At 51.0% G+C, this 2,002-nt stretch overlaps 1 protein-coding gene across 1 annotated transcript; it reads left to right on the forward strand.

Moving 5' to 3' along the window:
* The first annotated feature begins 576 nt into the window (after positions 1-576).
* On the forward strand, positions 577-1,780 carry LOC148024561 (uncharacterized). Its single transcript, XM_087693722.1, has one exon. The coding sequence runs from the start codon at positions 689-691 to the stop codon at positions 1,532-1,534; it is 846 nt and encodes a 281-aa protein (XP_087549848.1). The 5' UTR covers positions 577-688; the 3' UTR covers positions 1,535-1,780.
* Positions 1,781-2,002: the final 222 nt, after the last annotated feature.

The following is a 2,002-nucleotide window of genomic DNA, read 5'->3' on the forward strand; positions in this document are numbered from 1 at the left end:
AAGCTTTTTATTGCTTAGATGTATTTCAAACCTCTAAGAAATAGAATTGTTAGCAACTTGATCTTCCTATAGTCCTCTGATCACTAGAAGATATGTTTTTTCTATGATGTGTTGAGCTTTTAACTCTTAAGTACTAGCCATTTATAAGAGATTTTAGAGCTTGACTTTCCAAGAGATTCAATGCGCAGGTGGGTATATCTCATTGTATGAAGGGTTTGGATTTTGAAGGGCACTTTTATTATTTGCACGACAGAGACGGAAAAACTAAGGCAACTGTGATTTTAGGACGTGGTTTTAAATATCCACGAAGGGAACACCTGCAAGTCAAAAAGCAGGCCCGATTATTACAGACTGGCCCCCCGGCCTCGGCGGGCCGGCTCTGGTTGGCGCTAAGGATATGCACGTGCAATGGCAGGTAGTTTGAAATCTTAAATCCCCATATACATTTTGTCAACTGGGTTGCCGAAGCGTTTGGAAATTTTCAATGCCGGGACTCGATTTTGTCAACGTCGTTGGCGTAGAGAAATCGCAGACGTTAATCCGGAGACCCAATCGTAGTAGATAAGCCTCCTGTGATATATAATTAAGCCTAGTTGGCCCTCAAGGAATATCGCCTTGCTGTCCTCTCGCAGAAGCTTTGGATATCGCATTCGTTGCTAATTCTCTGCTGCTGATCACGAAGATCTGCATGATGACTCACCCACCAGGGAGAATGGGCGATGCCGGCCTGCTGATGTTCCTGGTGATCGGCCACCTGGTGCTGCTGATAGGGCTGGCTGTGCGGGCCGCGGAATGCCAGCTGGTCAACGTCCTGGTGCCGGCCTACTTCGACCCGGGCAGCAACCCTGACGCCTGGGCCGCCCTCAACGCCGCCGCGGCATCGCTGCCCGACCGGGTCGTGGCTGTGGCCAACGCGGACAGCGGCCCGGGGGCGGCGGCGCAGTCCACCTACGCGAGCGCCATTGCCGCCCTCCGCAACAGCACCGGCCGCGCCATCGGCTACGTCCACACGAGCCGCGGGGCCCGGCCACTCACCGACGTGGAGGCCGAAGTGGACTCCTGGTACGCGTTCTACCCGGGCAATATCGACGGAATATTCTTTGATGAGGCGGACAACACGGATGATGGCAATCAGGCCTACTATCAGGCGCTCTACGGCTACGTCAAGGCCAAGCAGGCGGGCGCGCTGGTGGTGAACAATCCGGGGACCGAAACCCTCGAGTCCTACCTCATCTTCAACGGATCCCGCGTCGCCGATATCGTCTGCACCTTCGAGTCTGGCGTCGGCGCCCTCCAGTGGTCGCAGGCCCCCTGGACCGCCCAGTACGACCGCAGCAACTTCTGCGGCCTCTTCTACAACGTCACCGACGTCGACGTGTCGGACTTCGACTACGGCGACGTCATCGACCACGCCTACGAGCAGAACGCCGGGTGGGTCTACGTCACAAATGACAGCTTGCCCAACCCCTGGGACACCATCCCCGCTTACTTCTCCAGTGAAGTCCGCTACATCGCGGATTACAACTACCTGTAGTATAAGTATCTGTAGTTACAATAGCTTGGATATGTAGCCCACCTATACATATCAAAATAACGTCCGCGTGTAGCCCACCATCCATGTAGTCATTTTCTCTGCTGCACCGACGCTGCTAATCACATTAAACACCACAACATTTCCACAAACGTACACACAAACTACCCACAACCAGATCTGTAATCCACAAGCGGACCGGGTCCGATCGGCCCCATAATCTTATGTGCTTTTTCATTCTCCTTAAAATAGCAAATTTATTCCTCTATCTTGAAGATTTGAGCTTAAATCTGTTTTTTAGTACTTTATGTATTGTGTAATTAGCCACGATTTGTTTTAAAATGCGATGGTAACGTACTATCTTGAAGATTTGAGCCTGAATCTGTTTTTTACTGCTTTATATATGGCGTAATTAGCCACGATTTGAGCCTGAATCTGTTTTTTAGCACTTTATGTATTGCGTAATTAGCC

This window comes from Lygodium microphyllum, chromosome 15 (assembly GCF_053477565.2).
Source record: "Lygodium microphyllum isolate KBCC chromosome 15, Lygodium_microphyllum_v1.1.10, whole genome shotgun sequence".
NCBI classification, from domain to species: domain Eukaryota; kingdom Viridiplantae; phylum Streptophyta; class Polypodiopsida; order Schizaeales; family Lygodiaceae; genus Lygodium; species Lygodium microphyllum.